At 26.7% G+C, this 23,429-nt stretch overlaps 2 protein-coding genes across 4 annotated transcripts in view; both read left to right on the plus strand.

Annotated features, from left to right (window-relative positions):
• Positions 1 to 6,231, plus strand: part of LOC100205545 (N-alpha-acetyltransferase 35, NatC auxiliary subunit) — a 77,470-nt gene extending 71,239 nt beyond the window's left edge. For both annotated transcript variants that reach the window (XM_065816621.1, XM_065816622.1), the window contains exons 27-29: positions 1,672 to 1,755; positions 5,767 to 5,847; positions 6,096 to 6,231. In XM_065816621.1, the coding sequence (XP_065672693.1) occupies positions 1,672 to 1,755; positions 5,767 to 5,847; positions 6,096 to 6,155 (225 nt within the window). In that variant the 3' untranslated portion in view covers positions 6,156 to 6,231. The remainder of the gene's footprint in view (positions 1 to 1,671; positions 1,756 to 5,766; positions 5,848 to 6,095) is intronic.
• Positions 6,232 to 7,856: 1,625 nt separating this feature from the next.
• Positions 7,857 to 23,429, plus strand: part of LOC100207937 (phospholipid-transporting ATPase ID) — a 70,121-nt gene continuing 54,548 nt past the window's right edge. For both annotated transcript variants that reach the window (XM_065816623.1, XM_065816624.1), the window contains exons 1-5: positions 7,857 to 7,963; positions 8,581 to 8,636; positions 9,093 to 9,206; positions 11,136 to 11,369; positions 11,809 to 11,879. In XM_065816623.1, the coding sequence (XP_065672695.1) occupies positions 7,918 to 7,963; positions 8,581 to 8,636; positions 9,093 to 9,206; positions 11,136 to 11,369; positions 11,809 to 11,879 (521 nt within the window). In that variant the 5' untranslated portion in view covers positions 7,857 to 7,917. The remainder of the gene's footprint in view (positions 7,964 to 8,580; positions 8,637 to 9,092; positions 9,207 to 11,135; positions 11,370 to 11,808; positions 11,880 to 23,429) is intronic.

Here is a 23,429-nt window from a genome sequence, read left to right on the forward strand (position 1 = left end):
TTTAGGTAAGTTATTTTTATTTTATTTTTTTGCTATTTTTTTTACAAAGCTTTATTTGCTTTATTTACGATAAGTTTGTTTTAAAGTTTTTTTATAGTTAAGCTAAAAATTTTTAGAGCGTTATTACATATTAACAGCCGCGACCAAGTTTTCCTAGCCAAACCTGTATTATATTATGTATAACTAATTATGTATAAAAAAATATTAAAAAGTGTTTTTAAAAAATTAATAAATCAAAAATAATAATAACAGTGTAATTAAAAAATCATAGTTGATATATTCACCCCTGTCCTCCCCCATGCATACATACACATTACAAAAACAGCCCTTCTCCCAATGCATAAATTTTTCAAAACAATGAAAATGAAAATTTTTTAATTAAATTTGACATTCCTTTGTTAAATAAGATAATAATTAAACAACAAAACTTGTGTTATTAAAAAGAAATCAAGTTTCTAAAGAGGAATAGAATAAGAGAAAGTATTCTACTAATTTATATATATGTATATATATATATAAATTAGTAGAAAATCACTTAACAAAATTTTTTTTATTTAACACTGTGTTTCATCAATAAAGATGAAATCCTGTGCATTGACAAAAACAGTAAAGTTTAGCAAAAACATTTGAAAAACAAATTTCAAAAATTGTCCATATTTTTAGCGCAAATAATAAAGTGTTTCCTTAATATACTGACTGACAAAAGTCGAGAATATATTGTACAACTTTTGTGCACCACTTATAAACTTTTGTGCCATACTTATAAACCTTTATGCACCACTTACAAACTTTTACGCACCACTTACAAACTTTTATGCACCACTTACAAACTTTTATGCACCACTTACAAACTTTTGTGCAGCGCTTACAAACTTTTATGCTACAATAACAACACTTACATACAATTGAATGCATAAAATAATAAATATAAAAAAATTGGTTTAAAAATGAAAAAGAAATACGAGATTTTTTAAAATTAATAATAATCTTTTAGTACTTCTTTGATTTAAAAAATTTTGTTTGACGTTTTCACTTGCGCATGCATTCTACTTGGCTTACACAAGGCTGCATTTAGTTTGGTCATAAATATAATATTTATTAAGATAAATACCTATAATAATTCTTAATAATATAGTTCTATACTTTATTGGACACCAAACTTATTTGCATAAGTTTAGTATCCAAAGAAAAAAATACTACCACTTACATTATAATACTTAGCCACTGTGGTGTTCCGACTTAATATAGCCACTGTGGTGTTCTGACTTAATGTAGCCACTGTGGTGTTCTGACTTAATGGTACCATTAAAGCACTGTTTCTCAGTTTGTTTCAGTATATAAAAAATCAACAAATTTTCAAACTTGTTTCATTTTAATATTTTTTAGTTCCAAATAATCAAAAATGAAAAAAATAAAAAATTATATTAAAAATGTTTAACAAATTAAAATATTTCTTTTAAAACTTGAGTTTTATTTGTGTTAACTCAACATTTATCATTAATTTATCTTGTATTAGAAATGTCATATTAAAAATATATGCCATATTAAAGTATGTTATATTAGTAATATATGTTATTATTTATATGAAACAAAATCAAATATGTTTTCATATAAAAGTTTGAGAGAAAATAGTTTTATGTTATATGTGATGTTTATTTTTTCATGATATAGAGCTCCCAACTCTACTTAAAATCAATGATGCATTACCAAAGAGCAATGGATATACTCCAATATATTGAACAAATTGATGTTGAGGTATAAATTTAAATATTCTGAAAATATGAAATATATTTGTATAATTTGAAAATCTATGTTTCATAGTACTAAAAAGTGTTTAAACAATTGGCTTAAATAAATGAAAACTAACAAACTTTTTTATGAACATATTTAATTTTTTTTTAATGAAATTTACTACAGCAACAGTTAAGGGTAACAAATCTCCTCACACCTTTATACATCCCTATACCTTTAGAAACCGCTACACTTTTAAACAGCCCTACACTTTTACACATCCTACACCTTTACCCATCCATACACCTTCACACACCTTTACACAAAGCCTTTTTGTTAAAATGCCAAAAAGCATATTGTAAATATTATAATTTCAAGCATAATTTACAGTGCAAGCAATAATATTTCATTCTGAAATCTATTTTAAATCTACTCTGCCTTTTTATTGGGTATCCTGATTAGTGATTAGTAATCTATAAATATTGTAATTAGCTCTCTTGAAGAATCATCAGTTACAACTAAATGTGTTGTTTGATGAATTGGTAAAGTTAAAACATGTGCAAGGTGCATGTTTGTGTTTTTTCAGTTGCAAAGTAATTTATAAATTTTTATAATAATTTATGTTGTATTATTCTATCTATTCTTTTGAAAATGTCATTTTTTTGTAAACTGTGCTCATCGTATTGCATACATCACACAGCATGAATTTTTTAGTTTGATAAACGCATAAATAAAAATATAATTTAAAAAGCAAAAATAAGCTATTGTTTTCTATCAGAATAAATGAACATATTCTGATAGAAAACAATTATATTGATAGCCATGGTTTGAGTTTTTGTATATGATTTTACAAAAGAATGACTTTAATTAGAAAAGTTAGAAAGAAATGGTTTAATAATCTTAATGGTTTAATAAATTACAAAAGTCTCCCTTTTATTTTTGTAGACCATACTGTGGCAGCAAATTCAATATGCAGTTGTACAAGTATTTTGTATAATAACTTTTTTTTCCACTCTAAAACTTATCGGCTTACACCATGTACCAGTTTTAAATTAAACGTCTATGAGGCACCATGTCAAATGCCTTAGCAAAATCTAGATATAAAAGATCAACTAGTTGTTTATTTACTTAAGAGTATGAAATGAAGTTTAGTGTTTCAAGGAGATTAGTTGTGCATGATTTTGATTTTACAAATCAAAATCATGCACAACTAATCTCCTTGAAAAACTAAACTTCATTTTGAAACACTAAACTTCATTTTAAAACATGATTTTGATTTGAAACACTAAACTTCATTTTAAAACATGATTTTGATTTACAAATCAAAGTCATGCACAACTAAAAAATGTTTTGATGATATTAAATCATTACTATAATATGATTTCTCTAAATATTCTTTCACAAAACTTTCTAAAATTTTACACGCAATTGAGGTTAGGGAAACTGGTCTGTAGTTTGATGTTAACAGTGTGTCGTCTTTCTTAAAAATAGGTATTACAGCTGCGGATCAAATTTGTAATGGCAGTATGCTGGAATGTATTTTAAAATGGATGCTTTATGCTTCTGATGCTTTAAAAATCTGAACACTATTTTAAAAGTTTTGGATGAACAAGATCAGGTCCCATTGATTTATCACATTTTAACTTGACACTTTCAATTGTGATTGTAGAAAAATCAAAATCAATTTTACCAATGAATTGATGGGGAAAAACGGGTAGTTGTCCATCACCCTCCACATTATTAAATTTGTATGAAGATCAGGTCCCATTGATTTATCACATTTTAACTTGACACTTTTAATTGTGATTGAAGAAAAATCGAAATCAATTTTACCAATGAATTGATGGGGGGAAAACGGGGAGTTGTCCATCACCCTCCACCTTATTAAATTTGTTGTTTAGTACAGTTTTTATAGAATTTTTTACAGTGCTTTGATTATTTATTATTTAATATAAAGGAATTCAGGATTTTTTTTTACTTTGGTGAAGAAGTTTTATTTCATATTACTTTCTGGCTTTTGATATATCATAGTTTACTTGCTTGCAGTATTCTTTGTATAATAATTTAAATTTTTTGTCACTCCAGTTTAAAATTTTCGAATCTTAAAATCATTTAATTTCTTATAAAATTCTTTAACTCACAATTTATCAATTATAATAAATTAACAGTTAATTTAATATTTATTATAAATTATTTTTTCCTCTTCAAATATTTGAAAGGTAGGATTTAAAAATGAAAGTTTTCAAACACTTTTTCTTTGATTAATTCATTTTTGTTAAAATATCCTAGTGCTAATCTATACAAAATTGAAATAAGGCCAAATAAATTGACGTTGAGAGTGGTATTTATTGTAACCTAAAAAACATATATTTATAATAAATATATTATAAAATCAAATAAGAGCCTCATGAAAAAATTTCAAACTTTTTAAGTTTTTTTGTATTTCTAATGTTTGCGTTTAACTTTACTACTGCAACATAACTTTACAAGCTTGTAGTATAACCTTGCAACCCTGTGCATGTTTAATGTCTTAGTTGTCATTAAAAAGTAGTAAAACTGTATATGACATCATATATAACCCCATATATAATCCTATATAATATTACCACACATAAAATCCTATATAAGTTATAAGTTGTTTCTTCGCGCAACAGCCTTGTTCGTCAAGGTTTGTGTTTCAAAGTTATAGAGTTGAGAGAGGGTCGTAACCATAAGTTGTGAATGACTGGGGCCCCGGCTAAAAATGAGACTTTTTTTTAAACCCGACCCTGCCTAAACTATAAGATTTATCAGGGGTTGATAGCCAGGGCTAGAAAAAAATTTATAATACTTTATATATTATAATTTTATGCTTACATTTACTATTTTTTAAATTCTGGCATATACTTATACATTTTCAAACTCTAACTTACTTTCAACAAGATTGCAAGCAACCACTATTAAGTTATGAGTTACTTTAAAATAAAGAATAAGTAAAAATACTAGGAAATGGTTAACTGAAGACATAAAAAGTTGTAGGTTGTATATAAAAGAAAAATATGAAGATGGCTAATAGTTATAAGGTCTCTAGAGCCTAACATCTGATATAAGATACAAGATTTAATAAACTAAGAATAACAGAGCTTATTATCGTACAGGACCTTTTTACATTGGCTTCTTGGAATAATAAAAGGACATTTGTTCTTAAAAGAGGTGTTCTTGTAAAAAAGATTAAAAGACGATTAGTAAAGCAACTGCTCAAGATGGTGAAAAATGTGGAGAAGAATCAGGTTTGACTTTAATTGAAGAGTAGAAATAAAAGCTTCCAAACTTTTAGTCCAGAAGGAATAAAACCTTCTGAGATGCACTTTATGCATACATATTATGGATATCAACATATATGTTTGCTATTTATTTAGATGCTGGCATACAAAATCTTTTCATATTTATATAAACTTTAGTATTTTTATGGTGTAGTATTTGCCAAAAGAGAAGATGATGATGTTGATGATGATGTTGATAATGGTAATGATGATTATGATGATCATGTTGATCATAATGATGTTTATATATGCATATATATACAAAATATAACATAAATTTTGAATAAAAAATACATACTTTAGGATGTATAAATGTTTATGCAGGCCCCGGTCACAAATCCGGCCCCAGCTATATTTCATCAAACCCGGCCCTGGTCAAATATCAACCCCAGTTGTTTACTAACCACAACTAAAGTAGCCTCTTTAACTGTAGTGGCCGTCCTGGCTTTTGGGATTAGATTTATTTCTTAATATTGGATTATCTTTTGTTTCATTAACATTAAAAAAAAAAAAAAAAATATGTCATATATAACCCTATAAAACTTATAAATAAATAAATATATTATAAGTGAATAATTTAATTCATAATTTATAACTGGAATTGTTTTACTTAAAAAGATTTAAATAAAGTTTATTTCATTTTATTTACATTCTTATTATTTCACTTCATATTTATATTTATATTTTATATTTTATTTATATTTTATTTATATTTTATAGTTTATTTTTATAGGGTGAAAGATTAATGAAAATAGCAAAAACAAATTTTGTTGTCATGAAACTTATTTCTTCTGGTCATAAACAAGCGTCAATTGTGAGTTTCTAGTTACTACATAGGTTCTTATTTAAGATTATTTTTAAATAATATAATTGTTTGATAAATTTATATTTTATTGTTGGATTATCTTTTGTTTTTCAAATTAATTTTCCTAAAGGATGTATTTTAATACATTTTTAAGCATTTTCTATAAGATACATAAATATATTAAAATTAATTATTAAACGCAATTATATTAAGATGTATAAATTTATATGGTGATTCAATCATGTTTTATATTTTAGAAATCACCTATATGGGACTTTAAATATCACCAGAGTTACCCTTTGATTCGACTAGTTTGATTTTAAATGACAAGATTGTTAGAAATTTATATATTTTTCCAAGCACTTATAAAAATATCAAATATTTTGGTTTTTATTTTGCTTAGTTTTTTGTTGTTTTTGAGTTTTTTATGTTTTATAAAAAAATTCAATTAACTTTATTGTTACTTATAAGAGCAAGTGTCACAAAAAAAATGCAAAGGTTTATAGCCAGGGACAAATCCATACCTGTTTTATTGCTAGAGTGGTAGGTTTGGCCAAAAAAAGCCCCAAAAAACATATATGATTTCTCTCTTTTTTTTTTTTCTAAATCAACTCCTTATATTCGAAAGTCAATATAAATCATAGATATATAAAAAAAAAGCTGATGAATGTTTTGCAGCAGAAAGAATCACCAGTGAATTTACCGCTTAAATTTTTTTTTATGTTTTTAGAAATAAGAATAAAAAGTATTAGTTTCTGAACCATTGTCTGACATTTTATATTTAATAAGTAAATAATATCCCTTTACCAATGTATATATATATATATATATATATATATATATATATATATATATATATATATATATATATATATATATATATATATATATATAAAAGTTAGATAAGTGTTTTTTACTAATTAATTATATATTTATATATATATATATATATATATATATATATATGTGTATATATGTACATATATATAAAAATAAATATGTAGATATATATACATATATATGTATATATATACATATATATATATATAATATATATATATAAATAAATATATACATACATATATATATATATATATACCTATATACCTATATATATATATATATATATATATATATATATATATATATATATATATATATATATATATATATATATATATATATATATATATATATACCTATATATATATATATATATATATATATATATATATACATATATATATAAATATATATATATATATATATATATATATATATATAACTAAATATATATATACCTAAATATATATATATATGTATTTATGTATTATGTATAGTTTTATATAAGTAATATATAAAAGTTTATTAGTAGTATTTAAAAGGTTATTCTCTTTGCAGAGGCCTTGTGTGTCAAGGTTTTTGTTTTGGAGTTATAGAGTTTAGAGTGGGTTTTAACCACAAGTAAAGTAGCCTCCTTGTCTGTAGTGATCTTCTTGGACTTGGTAAAGTGGATTAACATAAAAATATATATAAGTTATATTTACTATATATTTATTATTTATACAGTATACACATATAAGTATAATTATCTATGTATGAGAAGTCTTGTTTTTCATAGAAAATTTGATGAATGAATGAAAATGTTTTTAAATGTTACATTGTGACTTGATATTAAATATTGGCTTAATATTTTTTATTTTAAATGTTATTATATTCATTATATTTGTTCAGTATATAGTATATAAATATCATAGTATATAATGTTTAAGTATGTCTCTAATAGGTTTTTCATTATCGTATATAGTATTTAAATGTTTAATTATGCCTAATTGGTAATCAAGGCTCTTAAAGATTATTATTGGTTTAGTATGTTTTAAAGCCTGCATTTAGTTATTGGTGATAATTTCTTGACACACTGACAATCTGTTATTAAATTTATTAAATTATATTTGTTCCCATGATATCTTTATAGCCCATAATATTTTTGAGTTGATTCATTCATTTTATATCTTTTTTAGTATTTTTAAAAAATGACATAATAACTTAAAAAAAAAAAAATCAAAAAAAAAAAGAAAAATGGTTTCAAAAAAGATTTTTTGTCAAAAGGGCACTAAGGCTAAAGGTATTTGTAATTTTATTCAGTTATTTATAAAGTTTTTTTCAATTTTTTTTTTAATTTTTTCTCTTTATTAGCTATTTAACTTAAGCTATTTTTTATTTCTAATTCTTTTTTTTTTTTTTTCTACTTTCTTATTTACTTTGTTTTCTCAGTTCTAGCATTGTTAAGTGCCTTGCTTATTCAGTTTTAGTTTAACCTATTACTTAATGGACATGGGATCATTAAGTTTGGAAAGATGTAAAATTCAAAAAGGGGACATCATGACTTCAATAAAATGACAAAAGTCTAGCTTTCAAGCATTCCTTGATGTAGACAATTTTTTTTTCATTTTTCTGTTTCAATGACATTTTAGTTAAGAGAAATATTTTGGCTAGTTTGTTGATGTTTTTAATTAATACTATCATTACTTAATGTAATTACGCAAAAAAAATAATTTTAAAATGTGTTACAAGTGTTAAAACAAAATTCATCGTTCCAAATTTAACGATCGCATGCTTTTATTGACTAATTTAAAATTTGCTGACATTTTTTAATTTTTGTTATATTTTATCTGAAATTTTTTCTAAAAAGATAACATTATAGTTTTATAAGACTTGATTTAACAAAAATATTTCTTACAGCTAATGAAGATCGCCATGTTTCTGCACACAATGCTGAACATAACAGTATATACTGTGTAAGTTCTGCAGAAATCAGTTATTATTATTTCTATTACTGATTTTACAATTTTTTTTCCTTTTCTACTACAATTATAACAACTACTACAGCAGAACTACTATAACTACTGCTGCTGCTGTTGCTGCAACTACTACTACTACTACTACTACTACTACTGCTACTACTGCTACTACTGCTACTACTAATACTACTACTACTACTACTACTACTACTACTACTACTACTACTACTACTACTACTACTACTACTTCTACTGCTACTACTGCTACTACTACTACTACTACTACTACTACTACTACTACTACTACTACTACTACTACTACTACTACTACTACTACTACTACTACTACTACTATTACTACTACTACTATTAGTTCTACTACTACTTCCTGTTGCTGTTGTTTCTCCTACTACTAAGAAATTCAATTTTTTTACATTTTTATTTTTTTTTAAGAGCAATTTCATAAAAACTTCAAAGTATAACATTGTTACCTTTCTTCCACTGAATTTGTTTGAGCAGTTTCGAAAAGCAGCAAATCTCTACTTTCTTTTTCAAATAATTATAATGGTAAGGTTTTGTTTTTTTTTAAATAATTATTATGGTAAGATTTTTTTTTTTCTTTTTCAAACAATTGATTTCTTTTTTTTCATCATAATAGTATTAAAAGTATTTCTCATTTAAAATTAAAAAAAAAAGGTTAAAAAAACAAACAATTTTTATTTTTATTCATGTGTTTTGAGATAACTTATGTGTATGATTGAGATAACTTGTGCGGATGTTTGAGATAACTTGTGCATATGTTTGAGATAAATATAATTATTTTAATGTGGTTCTTAATGAATAATAAAATGTTTTTATTTTTTTAAATGCCTTAAGAACTTAATTAAGAAAATTTATCTTTAGAAAAAAGACAATTTTTACAAAATTTCTGAAAGAAAAGAAACAAGTAATATAGTTATTAGTTGAACATAATGAGATTCAGCACCATTTAATTGTTAATTACTCGAAAACTACTTCACAGATTTTTCTAAATTTTTGATACAATGATGCTAACGGAATTATTTATTTCATTAACTATTTAAATTTTTTACTGGATGCTTAGATAGAAGCCCAGTATTTTTGTGAGTACTTGACATCATCTGCTGGATCTTTCTTTAGCTTTTTCTTAAAATATTTTATTGGAAACTAATTTCTTACTTTTCAATATGCTTCCTTTATGATTAGCCAAAAACTTTCAATAACTTGCTGCTCAAGATAATTTGCTTTCTTATTTCTTAAGGAATAAATTTATTAAAAAGCATATCATGCTTTTTAATAAATTTCAAAAGATATTTTTTTAAGCATTTTTTTATATTCAAATTTGTGTTCAAAGTTTAGCAAGTGATGTGTAGTGATTGTGGAAAGTCCTTTTTGCAAAAGGACTTTCCACAATTGGCTTCAATTATGCACAAGTTTTCTTGGTTTAAAAGCCTTTTTTGAATACTTTTAATTTATTTTACACTAATTGTAATTAACTTTTCTTTAGAGTTTATAAAACTATAAAGTTTCATAAATAGGCAAAAAACAACCACAATAACAAATAAACAACTCAGCTTAAAAATCTCTATTATTATAAAAAAAGGTTTTTAATTTAAATAGCATTTTTTTTAAAAACCCTCTAAGCAAAAATAACAATGATCAGGTTACTATGAAATGAGTATTAATTAAAACATGGTCAAAGTTACCCCAAAAGAATATAAACCATCATTGAGTTGCTTTAGAGTTTTGGATCTAGGTGTTTTTCCAATTAAAACTTGGCTGCTTTTAAATTTTTTTGCAAGATCTTTCTGCGACTGACATGGATTTGTCTTTATGAAGGCAATGATAGATTTTACTTTATATTTATCTTTAAATCCTTTCTTTTTTCCACTTCCAGTTTCTTATTCAAAAGATTACATTGCTGCAAAATAAATCCAACCAGGGATCAAGAAACACTGCCTAATTTTGAAATGTCAACATGTAATAATGAAAGATTTTGAAGAAAAAATTTCAAATTTTTGTTTTGATTTTACTTGTTTACTCCTTTTAATTCAATAATAAATCAAATCAATATCAATAACAATGACTATAACAAAAACTACCATTCAAACATATTGGTTTTTGTGTACAAAAAGTTTAAAAAAATGTGTTAAGTTGTTTTTGAGTAATTAAGGACAAAAGGATAAATTTCATCATGCTTAACTAATAAACTCTTAGTTAAGTTTTGTTTTGTTTTTAAGTTTTGCTCCTAAAATGTAAATGCTTAAAAAAAACATAAATAAAAATTAAAAAATTAAAGGAAATATGAAAAAAAAAGTATAAAAATGTTACCATGGGCACAACAAGTAATGTTCTCGAAAATGATATAGTAACAGTAATAGAAGAAGTAGTAATTGTATTTATATTGACAGGAGTAGTAATATACATTTTTTATGTGTAAAAATGAAATGTTTGTATAATTAGAAATGTATATTTTAGTCTATTCCCAAAATCACTGCTTTAAATCCTGCTTCTACAGCTGTTCCACTTGCTCTTGTACTTCTTGCTACCATGATTAAAGATGGATTTGATGATTATGGAAGGCATAAAAGTGACAGTCAAATTAATAATAAAATTGCCAATGTTTTGGAACCAGACGGCCTAAAAAAGAAAAAATGGCAAGATATTTCTACTGGAGATATAATTAAAGTCGAAGATGATGAATCTATTCCTGTATGTTTATATTAAGTAAATATTTTATTTTTAAGAATTTGAAAAATTATTAGCAATTGCAATAAAAAGATGAATAATTTAAAGGGAAAAAAAATGTCCCTGTAAATCTTTTGTCCTTTAAACATTGTTTTTTGCTATCAGTGTCCATTAAAAAAAATTTCTAATGTGTTTGAACTTATCTTTATTAGAATAATTTTTAAAAATTACGTTTATGTTGATTTCTTGTGATTACTGATTACTCTACACTAATGATGTCATACCAAAATAGCCATCTGCCATGGCTTCAGTACATACATTGACTGAGGGTTCTGGTTAGGCAAGCATAACAAACAATATTCATGTATATGAAGTACATTTCTTACAGCAAAAATTTATATATATTTTTATTAAAGTTAAAGTATATGTTTATTTGTTAAAGTAATTCCTGAATAAATTTTAGGCTGATGTTTTGCTTATATCAACACAAAATCCTAGCGGACTATGTTTTATAGAAACTGCAGATTTAGATGGGTAAGAGTTTTTTTTTGTATTTTTAATGGTGTAATAATAATAATAATATTATTAATAGCAATAGTAATTATAATAATAATAATAATATTAACAACAACAATAATAACAATAATAATAATAATAATAATTATTATTATTATAGTAATTATAATGATTATAATTATAATAAAAATAAAATATATATATATATATATATATATATATATATATATATATATATATATATATATATATATATATATATATATATATATATATATATATATATATATATATATATATATATATATATATAGTATAGGGCAAAACGAGTGCAACCAAATAATGCTAATTTAGTTTCTTTATATAAAAGTGCTGCATTTTTTCAATTTAGAGAAATAACTATTTAACTGTTTAGAGACAAAGTTCTTCAAGTTTTATTCATCACAAAGTTCATTATTTGTACACGAAAATTAATAAATTAATCGAAAGTATTAAAAAAAGTTGATTTCCTTCTGGACAAAACAAGTGCAACTCGACAAAATGTTGACCAAGCTGTATTTCGCTATCAATATTTCGTGGCGAATCATTTGTTGTTGATCACAGCCTTGCATCTTTGAGGCATAGATTCGAAGATAGGTGATCAATGAAACTTTGTGGAATCGCTGCCCAGGCCTTTTGGATTTGTTCAAACAGTTGATCCTTATTACGAACACCTTCACCATTAATTCTGCGGTTGACGATCTCCCACGGGTTCTCGATAGGGTTGAGATCCGGAGATTGAGGCGGCCAATCCATCACCATAAGGTGGTTGTCTTGAAACCACTGCTTGACTACTTTTGCGGTGTGTATCGGATTGTTGTCTTGCTGAAAAACCCATTTTATTGGCATATTCCATTCAGCATGAGGTAACATAACATCTTTCAGGATATTTTTATACATGAAATGGTCCATTATATTTCATTGTTTCGATGTATTGGACCTAGACCGTTAGCAGAAAAACACCCCCAGACCATTACATTGCCTCCACCATGCTTCACGGTCTTATGGCAGTAACGTAAATCAAGGCATTTTCCCGCCAGTCGAAGTACACGGCAAATGCCATCGCTCCCAATGATGTTAAACTTCGATTCATCACTGAACAGGACAGTTCGCCATTTCTGCACATTCCAGTCAATATGAGATGTAGCAAACAGGAGTCTTTTCTTCTGGCTTTTTAGTGAACTTAGCGGTTTCTTTGCAGGGCGTCGAGAAAACATTCCGGCTTCAACAGCACGTCGTCTGATTGTTCGGTCCGATACAGGCAGCTCTAATTGCTTTTGTATCTCGACTGATGATATCCAGGGATCCTTCTTGACGGATCTGACAATCATAGAATCCTCTCTAGAAGTGGTGGAACGCGGTCTCCCACCTTTGTTTTCTGCTGCCAACTTCCCCGTAGAACGATATTTGGAACATAGTCTTGATACGATCCATTTTTTCACGCGATATTTATCACAAATACTTTTTTGTGACATTCCACTTACGTAATTGCCAATAATTTTCTTTCTTAGTTCCAATCCAAGACCGTCGGGAGCCATTTTTGCACTTGAAGTCATAAAAATAATAAAAATAAATAATCACGCTTCTCAAGGCTTACCGTGTTACATTTACCTTGTGATGATACAATAATGCTCTGTGGAACACAACGTCTTGGTTGGATGTGGACTGTATTGATGTAATAAAACACTTGTTGTATTTCACTTCTTGTATTGATGTCAGGGTTGTTATCTGTCAAATATGTCTGAGACATATTTTCTGCCGACATAAAATATGTCCCACATATTTTCTATCAACATATTTTGACATAATTTTATGTCTGAATTATTTTTTGCTGACATAAAATATGTCAGACATATTTTCTATTGACATATTTTGACATAATTTTATGTCTGAATTATTTTCTGCTGACATAAAATATGTCAGACATATTTTCTGTCGACATAATTTGACATAATTTTATGTCTGAATTATTTTATGCTGACATAAAATATGTCAGACATATTTTCTGTCGACATATTTTGACATAATTTTATGTCTGAATTATTTTCTGCTGACATAAAATATGTCAGACATATTTTCTGTCAACATATTTTAACATAATTTTATGTCTGAATTATTTTCTGCTGACATAAAATATGTCAGACATATTTTCTATCGACATATTTTGACATAATTTTATGTCTGAATTATTTTCTGCTGACATAAAATATGTCAGACATATTTTCTATCGACATATTTTGACATAATTTTATGTCTGAATTATTTTATGCTGACATAAAATATGTCAGACATATTTTCTGTCGACATATTTTGACATAATTTTATGTCAGAATTATTTTCTGCTGACATAAAATATGTCAGACATATTTTCTGTCGACATATTTTTACATAATTTTATGTCTTTGCAATCAATTATGCTTCATAAAACTATTACTTTAAACCCTATAAGCAAACATCCGATGTTTCATAAAGGTCTTTTTCTGCCCTTTTTAGCGATGTATCATTTGATAGTATTGACTAAAATTGGCATTTATTGACTTATTTATTGATTATGACTTATTTATTGATTATGACTAATATTGACATTGATAGTATTGACTAATATTGACTAGTATTGAGGCATCATTTGATAGTATTTGATAGTATTGATTAGTATTGGCGCTTTCCCTTATTAGAATGTAAAAACCATCTCAAGCTGAGTTTTTATTACTGAAAGTGGTTTTAATTAGTATGACTAAACTTAAAATATTTTTTTGATTAAAATAATAATAAAAAAAAAACTTTTACAGTTATTTTTAATTATTAGTTGATCCTGAAATAGATTTCATTATGAAAAACTGAATTCAAAAGATTTCAAAAAAATGGTTCACAGAATTTCAAAAAATTCGTGCCAAATTAAATTCATTTAAGCTGAAGAATTTGAAATGTTTCACATAAGTTATATTCAGCTCATTAAATTCATATTAAGAAGACTAACCGGTAATAATTTATAACTAATTACGAATAATATACTTTTAGTTATAATAGTTATGATTTATTTAACAAAAAAATAATTGACAATTGCATTATAACAGCATAATTAACTGCCATAAACTTGCATAAAATGTTTTGAGTGAAATATATATTGGAATAATTATTTTTTTTCGTTTTCCTTACGATTTAAAGTCAAAAATGGCGAATAATTTATTGAATGAATCAGCTATTAGTTAAAAATAACTAAAAATGTTTTTTTTTAAATATTATTTTAATCAAGAGAATAATTTTAAGTTTAGTCATATTAATAAAAACCATTTTCAGTAATAAAAACTCAGCTTGAGATGGTTTTTACATTCTAATAAGGGAAATCGCCAATACTAATCCATACTAATTAATACTATCAAATACTATTAAAATTAGGGGTATTTGGGGTAAAGTCCCTAATATTGTCGAAAAAAAAGTTGTTCAAAAGTATGTCAACCTGAATCTCAAAAGAAGCGTATTTTCATAGAGATTTTAAAGATGTTATTCGTTTGTAATAAAAATAAGTATTTTTTGTATTATTGCTGAAAAACATTTTGTTGACATTTTTTTAAGAGTCTTTAGCATTTTTTCAAATAATTTATTTTCCAAAAAATTTTAAGGAAAAATTTTTATATTTTCTAAAATCTCTATACTATCTTCTAAAATACGCTTTTTTTGAGACCCAAGTTGACATACTTTTGAACAACTTTTTTTTCGACAATATTAGGGACTTTACCCCAAATACCCCTAATTTTAATAGTATTTGATAGTATTTGATAGTATTAATTAGCAACAAATTTGTTAAACTATTTTTACTTAACTCTGTAAATTAAGTTGAAATGCGCAATAAATTTGTTAGATTGATTTTTTCTTCAAGAATATCAAACAGCAAATAATTCAGATATAAAATTATGTCAAAATATGTCCATAGAAAATATATCTTACATATTTTATGTCAGCAGAAAATAATTCAGACATAAAAATATGTCAAAATATGTCGATAGAAAATATGTCTGACATATTTTATGTCAGCAGAAAATAATTCAGACATAAAATTATGTCAAAATATGTCGACAAAAAATATGTCTGACATATTTTATGTCAGCAGAAAATAATTCAGACATAAAATTATGTCAAAATATGTCGACAGAAAATATGTCTGACATATTTTATGTCAGCAGAAAATAATTCAGACATAAAATTATGTCAAAATATGTCGACAGAAAATATGTCTGACATATTTTATGTCAGCAGAAAATAATTCAGGCATAAAATTATTTCAAAATATGTCGACAGAAAATATGTCTGACATATTTTATGTCAGCAGAAAATAATTCAGACATAAAATTATGTCAAAATATGTCAATGGAAAATATGTCTGACATATTTTATGTCAGCAGAAAATAATTCAGACATAAAACTATGTCAAAATATGTCAATCGAAAATATGTGGGACATATTTTATGTCGGCAGAAAATATGTCTGAAAATATGTCGACAGATCTGCCAGACATATTATGTCGTAACAACTCTGATTGATGTTCTTCGATAAAATACTTTGATAAAACTCACTTCGATAAACTGTCTTGATTGACTTCCATATACTGACTGAATTACATGTCGATTTACATGTCTCTTATATAGTAAAATGAACCTGTGTGAACCTGTTCTGGAAGATTCTAGATGCTTCTTTTCGATGCTTCTGGAAGCTTCTGGATGTGTCTGGATGCTTTTGAATGTTTCTGGATATTTCTGGATCCTACTGGATGCTTCCAGATGCTTCTTCTGGAAACTTCTGGAAGCTTTTGCATGCTTCTGGAAACTTCTGGATACTTCCTTTAATTATTAAAAAATTTTTGTGATGTTGACACGGACCAGACTTAAGAAAATGAGGCAAACAGAAAAAGTTGCACTTGTTTTGTCTGCTGCAAAATGGCACTTGTCAACAAAATTCTGCCTGTGTGCTGTCACCTGTCAGCTGATTGCTCATGTCATGGCATGCTATGACTCCAGACTCCTGAACTGTTTGCTGTGGTAGTATAGTTCGTTTCGTTTTTAAGACATGTAAAATTAGGAACACTTTTTAGCATTGTTCGATGTTGGTTGCAAATGTTTTGTCCAATACTGTATATATATATATATATATATATATATATATATATATATATATATATATATATATATATATATATACACACACAGAATAAAAATTTTTTTGCTGTCAATATTGTGTGGTTGGAGCATTTTGATCATAGCTATATATATATATATATATATATATATATATATATATATATATATATATATATATATATATATATATATATATATATATATATATATATATATATATATATATATATATATATATATGTATATATATATATATATATATATATATATATATATATATATATATATATATATATATATATATATATATATATATATGCATATATATATATATGTGTGTGTGTGTGTATATATATAAATAAGTAAAAAACACTTATTTAACTTTTTTCTTCAAGTTGAAGTTTCACCTTTGCTGAATCATCAGGAAGAATTACTATATAAAATACTATTTGAAAATTACCATATAAAAGGCCACAACTACGCGTTAAATAATAAAAATGAACATTTAAAAGAAAAAAACACTGATTATTGTAATTATAAACAAAAAATTAATTGCCCTCTAAATGGAAAATGCCTTTCAAAAAATGTAATTTACAAGTGCATTGTTTCCTATAATAACATTTCCAAAAAATGTATGCTATGTTTGCAAGAAAAATTTGAAATAATTACTCATTTAAATCAGGAAAATTTATTAAATAAAAAATCTCAATTAATTTCTAAATGTAGGCACAAAAATTAATATCTCTTAAAAAGTTATAAAAACAAATGACCAAATTAAACTACTCCCATTCCAAAGAAATTTATTCAATAATTACTTTCTGTAACTTCCTGTTAACCAAAAAAATATAGTAATTAAAATTTTTTTATAATAATTTATAACTTCCTGTAATTGAATTTTTTTTGAGATTTAGAAACTCTTCCTGATGATCCAGCAATGGTGAAACTTCAAGTTGAAGAAAAAAGTTAGATAAGTGTTTTTCACTTGTTTATTATTGCTATGTTCTTTAAGAACATTGAGCACTATTTGTAAAATACACTAACATAATTTACATATATATATATATATATATATATATATATATATATATATATATATATATATATATATATATATATATATATATATATATATATATATATATATATATATATAGTTCTATAGTTTGTTGGCTTTAGGAAGAGCGGAAGGAAAAAAGTGATTCTTACGCCAACACATACGTCACTTTTAATTACTTTTGACTTTCGTCCAACATTTCCGTGTTGGACGAAAGTTAAAACCATTAATTTAATTACAAATTAATCGTTTTTTAAAAAAACCACAAAAACGCAAATTTAATTGACCAGAATGTTTTTAAAAACATTCTGAATGTTTTTATAACATTTTGAATGTTTTTAACAATATAAACAATGTTTTTATTTTTATTTTTTTTAATAAAATGTTTTTATTTTTATTTTTTTTAATAAAATGTTTTTATTTTTATTTTTTTTACTGTAAATCATGCGCGGAGTGTTGCTACATCGACTATCTTATAGCCTGACTCGCAAGGGAGTGCTGCTACATCGACTGACAAATAGCCTGACTCGCAAGGGAGTGCTGCTACATCGACTGACAAATAGCCTGACTCGCAAGGGAGTGCTGCTACATCGACTGACAAATAGCCTGACCCGCAAGGGAGTGCTGCTACATTGACTGAGGGTTTGGTTGGGGCAGGCAGTCTATCATTATTAAAAAAAAAAAATTCCGGTCTTGCATTTTAATTTTACTTTTTGTCAACAAAATATCGAAAAAACTTTCGGACAACATCTAAGGGTTCTATATATATATATATATATATATATATATATATATATATATATATATATATATATATATATATATATATATATATATATATATATATATATATATATATATATATATATATATGTATGTATGTATGTATGTTTGTATGTATATGCAGGCCTCAGCAGGAGAAAATGAGCGCACGAGCCATAAATAACCTGTATTAAACCAACTTGGCGAGCAATGAAACAATTTATTATTTTATAATTACTATTTTGTGTCACATTTATTCTTATTATCATATTATAAAACTTCATTTGTTACACTGTTTTTTTGTGAAACATTTTTTTTTAATTTGAAAAGTTTAAAAATTGCACTCACATAGCTCTTAAGGAGAAAGCAAGTAATTACAAGAAAACTGTTTATTATAATAAACAGTAATAAAAGTTAAAAGTTAAACTAAATCTTTTTTTAATATTAAAAAAGATTAATTTTAAGTTGTAAATAAGTGTGTATCTATTACTTTCACTTTGGTTAAGTCATATTTTAAATACTAAGTTAAAAACGCAACTATAAAAAATTGTGTATTAAAAAATATATTTTATTTTTAAAAAGTTTTTAATTAAATATATAAAATTTAAATAGCTTTTTAAAACTACGAAAGCTCTTTAGTTGTTTTTTAAATAAAATTATTTATACCAAAATATTTTATTCTGGTCATTTAAACACATTGAGTTTCTTCAAAAATGATAATGTCAAAACATTTTTAAAAAATCTTTAATTACAAACATTTTTACCTTAAAGAGGCTCATGAAACATAACAATGAATTTTTTGCTTTATTATTTATTGTGTAATTAAGTAATACTCATTGAGACTTATTTTTTTTTTAAATACACTCGATGTTTTTTACTATTTTTGCTTATGTAAGTAAAATAGGACTCAATTTTGCTGTTTGAAAAAAAAAATGTATATTTACATGAGCTTTACTTTGCCTATGCAAACTGACTAACACAGGTGTGGAGGCAGGCACAAACGATTGACTGCCATTTTTGCCAAGACCCGTATATGTATATGTACATAAATATATATAAGTGTATATATATATATATATATATATATATATATATATATATATATATATATATATACACTATATATATAAGGGTGTCTCAAAAAACAACATTTTTAAAAAATATATGCCTACCGCCCCCTTAATGTGTTCTATATGATAAAAAAAATACTTTTATGGGTTCCTCAAGACCCTTAAACATATAACAAGCTCCTAAAATTATCAAAAAAAGATTAATAATAATGTGTAATAAGTAATCAAGTATAAGTTAGAGTTGGAAGTTCCTAGGAGAGAAAGGATGAAGTCTACAGACAGACAACTTAAAAAATTGCAAATTATATGAATCAAGAAAGCAAGATGAAGGAAGCCAATTCTAAAGAACTGATGTTCGAGGAAAAAAAAAGAGTTTTTTGGAGCACTTAAGAACAGTCACAGAAAAAGGACAAGACATAATTGAATGATGAGTAACACGAGAATGAACTTTAGTAGATGGAAGACCAAGACCAAGATGTGATAATAGTTGGAGGTTGGCTTCAAGAGCAGATCCAAACTATGTTTACATGGCATTTTTGCATCTTGTCTAAAATAGAAAGGGTATCGTTGGAAGATCCCCCCTTCCCCCCCTCCCCTCCCCCAGATATGGCAACAGTATGCCATACAAGGACGGATTTGAGATTTATTGAGATAAAGAATAGAGTCCAGAGTAAGAAAATGTCGAGCACAATAAAGAAATTCAGCCGTAGCAGATGCTAATTTTGCAATGGATTTGATATATGGTTTCCAAGAAAGATCAGAAATAAGAGTTAATCCTAGAAGATGAAGGGTAGTTGACTCATCAAGTACATTACTTTTCATAAATATAGGAACATTTAAACTATTGCGATAACAATTGGCTGAAAAAAGTTGGGTTTTATCTGAATTAAAGTTCACCAGCCATTGTCAGACCCATACTGTAGCATAAGTGAGATCCTTTTCAAGATCAAATGCTCCAAGCAATCAGAGAGAGTTGGCTTCATATCAAGACAAAAATAAATGGTAGTATCATCAGCGTACAATGTGACCTTAGATGTGAAAATATCCTGAAGATTGTTAATATAAAATAATAAGAGTAAAGGGTCAAGAATTAAACCTTGAGGAACCCCTGAAGTTACAGGATATGAAGAAGAGGGACGTCTATCGAAGACAGCTTTTATACTGCAATAGGTAAGGAAGGGTTCAATAATCTTAAAAATATTACCTGATACAACTTAAGAAGAAAGCTTATGGAGAAGACCAGAATGCCAAACATTATTAAAAGCTTTAGAAATATCAAGAGTGGTAGCCTTAACCTCTCCACCTCTATTTAATGCACTATAAAACCTATCAGTTATTACTGTTAGCAAATCAGCTTTAGAACAAGAAAATCAAAATCCATATTGATGATCAGAAAGTAAGTTATTAGATTCAAGATGAGAGATTAAGTGTTTGTTATTTTAAGACTCAAAATCCTTGCTTAAGATAGGAAGAAGACTAATGGGACGGTAGTTAGACGAATCAGATTGCTTTCCAGAATTTTTGAAAACAGGGATGACAGATGCCGCTTTCCACCAGAATGGATAACAAGACTCTGATAAGCACTTGTTATTATGGCCCGGACAACATACCTATTATTGTTTCTGCAAAACAATAACAGGTATGTTGTCCGCGCCATAAGCTGTAGAAGAGTCTAAGCAGGAAATCACTTTAGATACAGAAGTGGAGTGATACATATGTCCAGCAATTGATCAACCTGTTAGTTGGCTATATCTGGTAGAATGCAACTAGTGGAATCAAGAAATGATATTGATGAAAAGTTTTTAGCAAACAATTCAGCTTTGTCTTTAGGTGAGGTGACAAAATTTGAACCATAAAAGAGAGATAAAATAACAGATTTGCCCTTGTTATTGATGCTGTTAAAGATTTTCTGGAAGTCATGAGTGCCTAATTTTTGAGATGAAATATAAGATTTTATGGCCTGAGAATAGCCGGCTTTGGCATTAGATAAAACCTTTTTACTATGGTTTCTAGCAATATTAAACATGTCTGTTTTCTGGAAAATTGCAATATGGAAGTAATGGTTACAACTTGAAATTGCAGCAGCACAACAGCCTTGACCTGGAATTGTCGATTGGGAATAAAAAATTCCGTGCCAGCCAGAATCCAAGAAGTTATGTAAGAAGCACATTTGTCAAGACAAAAGATTTCTACCCAAGGGCCATCGCAAAGAAAATCACAGAAAGAGTCCTAGTCAGCTTTAAGGTAGTTGTAAGAGGTACAATCATAGGGGAATTCAGATGATGAAGAAGAATTAGATAATAGTTTTAGAAAGATCAAACTATGATCAGAAGTACCTAAGGGTAAATGTGGAGAGAGTGAGCTCTGACTAGGATTAGAAACAGGACGTAAGTCTATTAGAGAAGGTAAATGATTCAGGTTGTCTGGAAAGCAAGTTGGAAAATTGACTATTTGAGTTAGAAATTGGGGAAGGCAAATGTTTTGGGTCTTAATGCCTGCAGAGTCGCTGACACTAGAGCCAAGCCACTCAGTGTGATACGCATTAAGGTCACCAACAACAATGATATTGGCTGATGGATAAAGAGAGAGGGCTTGGTCACTTAGATCAGAAATAACATCGAAAAGAGTGAAGGAGAGCAATAAAAACAAAGAGAAAGGCGATAGAGTGAAGTGGCTCTAAACAAAAGTACATAAAAGAATAGTTGGTGGATTCAAACCTAGTTTCCAAATAAATTGGTGAATTTTTACAAATGTAAATGACCTGGCCAAGCATGTGACTATTGGAATCTGTACGAATTAAAGGAAGATAACAATCAACACTAAGATCACAAGATGAGACAGCCAAACTAAAATTAGTCTCACAAAGAGACTGCAAAAAAAGTTCTTTTAAGACCACGAATATTAGTGAAAAATAGGTTTAGGGAACTTGGTGATGACGATGGTTTTTTGTGTTTTATAGTTATTGGTACTTTAGTCATTTTTGAATTAGATTGAAGAACTTGACTCAAAGCATAGATAGTACTCAGAACACTGTTTAGTAGCCCAAACAATTGCCTCATTACTACTAATAAACCCTAAGCAAACAAAGGGCTTCAAATGTGGCTCTGACAATGCACACCAAAAGTACAAATAGGGACACAATCCATGCTCAACATGGCTCTGTTTTAGAGCTGTATCTTTATTAGGAGATAATAGAATTCCTGTCATAGATACAGAGGCGCAAGCAAAACCCATGCATTGAGTCCAGAAGGTCCAGCATTCAGTATCATAAACTGGAATCAAGGTATTATAAATACATCTGTGCTAGCCTATTAGATGAAGAAGGGGTGCGGGGCTGGTCAACAGATAGAATCTGTTTACCCCTTTTAAAATAAAGTTGAAACTTCTATTTAAAGTTGAGAGCTGCATTGTTTTATCAGTAGAATTACTTACAATTATCAGTATAGTATATATTTTATTTAATATATACTCAGTAAAACATTATACTTGATAACAGTTTAAATGTTTGTGA

This window comes from Hydra vulgaris, chromosome 13 (genome assembly GCF_038396675.1).
Source record: "Hydra vulgaris chromosome 13, alternate assembly HydraT2T_AEP".
NCBI classification, from domain to species: Eukaryota; Metazoa; Cnidaria; class Hydrozoa; order Anthoathecata; family Hydridae; genus Hydra; species Hydra vulgaris.